We start from the raw sequence: 2,789 nt of genomic DNA, 5'->3' as shown, positions 1-2,789 counted from the left end.
ACAACCATTACTGAGCTTTTTTTTTCTATGGATAAACTTTACATGCACAAGTGCACCCTCACAAACAATTACAGGTGCTTGGCTCCAGGTACTCAGAGATTCACTTCCATACAGAAACCCCACATTCATATCTTCAGGTAACACAGAGTACATGTCAGACTTAATAATAATACTTTAGCTATAGTTTCAAGGTGTTGCTTTAGTGTATATCTCGTACCATGTCTTTCGGTTGTGCTGTTCTTTTTTCATCTTGTTACAGGTGATGAAGCAGACTGAAAATGTTTTGTTATTGTCTCCTTTCTATCTTCTCTTTCTTTCATCTTTTTTTTCTTTTCCTTTTTTTCCTTCTTCTGTTTTTCTGCTCTATTTACATTGCAGTGTCCATATAAACTGTAAAACTCCCTGTATAATTACAATAGAAATTTATAAGCATGAAACAAGTGGAACAATAGGGCAATAACCCTCTTGAGATAATCCACTTGAGAAAGTAAAATCTGTTGGGCTCTTTTTGGCATCAAGACAATTATTCTTATTGCCACATTGCCAGACAGGACACAGTTTAAAAAAATGAAAAATGTTATGCATTGTTATCATTGCTGTACTTCGGTGTTTGCAAAGGGTCAGGCTATTTTATTCGTTCATGCTCCCGGTGGTTGTAACCTTTATTCCACTCTATATTTTCATGAGTGTAGTTGTTAATTTTACGAAAAAAATAAATAAAAAGAAACCGCAGTGAGAAGTTTGGTATTCTTACTTTTCTTGCTTTGTGTGTCAACCTTAACAGTTGCTAGGCGACAGAGCACAGGGATGTTGAAAGCGGGAGAAGGCTGGGCCTGTTTTTATCCACATGCAAAACTCTTCCAGCTTCCACATTTTCGTTGAACTTTGAAATCTAACACATCCATTTACCATTTTTTAATAGCTGTATTCATATAGAGCTTCCTCGCAACAGGTCATCTCAAGGAAATTTTAATCCCTTTAGAGAACACACAAGTCTAATCAGTGATCATTAATGTACAGTCCACTTCAGTTTTTATTACAGTTTGCCCTGCTGCGAGCCAACAAAATTGACAAAAAGATCCTGAATAGGTGTCGAAACATATTCAAAAAACTGAGCCAGTCCAATTAAATTTTTTTTAAGGTTAAAAGATCTGAATCCTTTAGCTAGTTTGAGGTCATCCCACAAGGATTTTCTATTTATTTATTCTAAAAAGCCATTTTGCTACAAGTGAAACTTTTATTAACATATTCTCTGGAACACACAAAGTATGGCTTCTTGGAAGCAACATGGAAAGAAAATTGGGGTTGATCAACACTTCTGCATAGTTCTGAATGCAGAGAACACACAAGTTGATGATCACTTAAATAGACCTTGGTACGTGGTTTATTTAGGCAGAATAGTTTCAGCTGTAGTTGAACAGTTTTCAAATTCATGAGTCAACACTGATACAAGTGCAGCCAAAAATAGAAGTAAACTCATTTGTTGGTTTATATTCATTGTGAATGATAAACTTGTGATTTAGACTTAGAGGTACAGTCTTACAGTTACTCATTCTCTTCCTCTTCTTCGCCTCCAAATGAAAGCAGGCTGTTATTTTTTACATTCTTCACCAGTTTTCTGTCCTTTTCCAACTGCTCTCCGCTGTTGTTCTTCTTTTTGCTGGAGCTTGCAGTGATGCCCTGAAACTTGTCTGAGGATGAGCGCTTTGCTGGTTTCTTGAAGAGAATTTTGCCTTCAGAAAGAGCCTCTTCGCCTGACAATATAATAGAGACAGATAAAGGATATTAATTGTATATGTACAGTGCTGCCTCAGATAAATCCAAAGAGGTGTAAAGTTATTCCCCGTGACAAGAGAAATATCCTGACCTTTCCCTCTTTTGCCTTGCATTTCCTCTGTGAGTTTCTTCACCTCATCTGCAGTTAGATCTCCGCTTTTTAAGACAACAACTTGAGGAAGTTCATCTTCCCGATCACAGCCATCGTCATCATCCAGTGTGGGCATAACCTGACGCTGAGAGAGGAAAGATACAGGTTGTAAGAAGAGCTAATTTATATATTTTTTGTTCTTCACAGATTAAACAGCTCTCATGTCTAGTCTTGTATTAGTTTATTTGTAAACTATCAGTCTTAAGTTACTTTTTTACCCCAAAATTCTTAAGTTACCTAAAATGGATTAAAAGTATTAAAATCCAATTTTTTTTTTTGACACATTTGCAGGTCTTATAAATGATTGGTCTTTTTTTTTTAAATAGAAATTTCCTAACTTTTGGGACAATATGGTCTGATAAAGAGTACATTTATATACATGTTTAAGCCAGAATGATTTGAAATTTAAAAATGACTTCCCTACGACTTTAAGGGGTACACCTATATGACCGAGTATTAGGGTCAGGCTAGAGAGTTTTTATCTTTATTTTAAGAATAAATAGTCATAAAATTACGAGAAAAAAAGCAGTAAACTTACGAAAATAATGTTACATTACAAGAATAAAATCATAACATTACAATAATAAAGTAATGTTGTTTATAGATGCTGGAGATCGGCCTGTTTTCCCGTGTGTTCCGTGTTTCTCTGACCATGTCTGAGTGGATGTGCTCTGTTCGTCCTCTGGCATGGGAGCTGGCTCGGAGCTCGTCTGCCTGGCTGTGTGTTTCCTGGACGGGGCCGCCTTTTAAAGCTGCTTCTTGTATCTCTGTTTCTGTCTCCTTGAACTCCAGTCGGCCTCAGCAGATGGCCGCTCACACTGAGCCTGGTTCTGCTGGAGGTTTCTTCCTGTTAAAAGGGAGT

At 36.8% G+C, this 2,789-nt stretch overlaps 1 protein-coding gene across 1 annotated transcript in view; it reads right to left on the bottom strand.

The window, feature by feature from the left end:
* Positions 1–1,366: 1,366 nt before the first annotated feature.
* Positions 1,367–2,789, bottom strand: part of kiaa1143 (KIAA1143 ortholog) — a 9,918-nt gene continuing 8,495 nt past the window's right edge. The window contains exons 2-3 of the mRNA XM_015402485.1: positions 1,868–2,012; positions 1,367–1,754 (exon numbers count right to left, since the gene is read on the bottom strand). Of these exons, the coding sequence (XP_015257971.1) occupies positions 1,546–1,754; positions 1,868–2,012 (354 nt within the window). The 3' untranslated portion in view covers positions 1,367–1,545. The remainder of the gene's footprint in view (positions 1,755–1,867; positions 2,013–2,789) is intronic.

The sequence above is a fragment of the Cyprinodon variegatus genome, unplaced genomic scaffold, assembly GCF_000732505.1.
Source record: "Cyprinodon variegatus isolate N-32 unplaced genomic scaffold, C_variegatus-1.0 Scaffold1352, whole genome shotgun sequence".
Taxonomy (NCBI): Eukaryota; Metazoa; Chordata; class Actinopteri; order Cyprinodontiformes; family Cyprinodontidae; genus Cyprinodon; species Cyprinodon variegatus.
The sequence above is the reverse complement of the archived record's forward strand: the minus strand, read 5'-3'. Positions and strand labels throughout refer to the sequence as shown.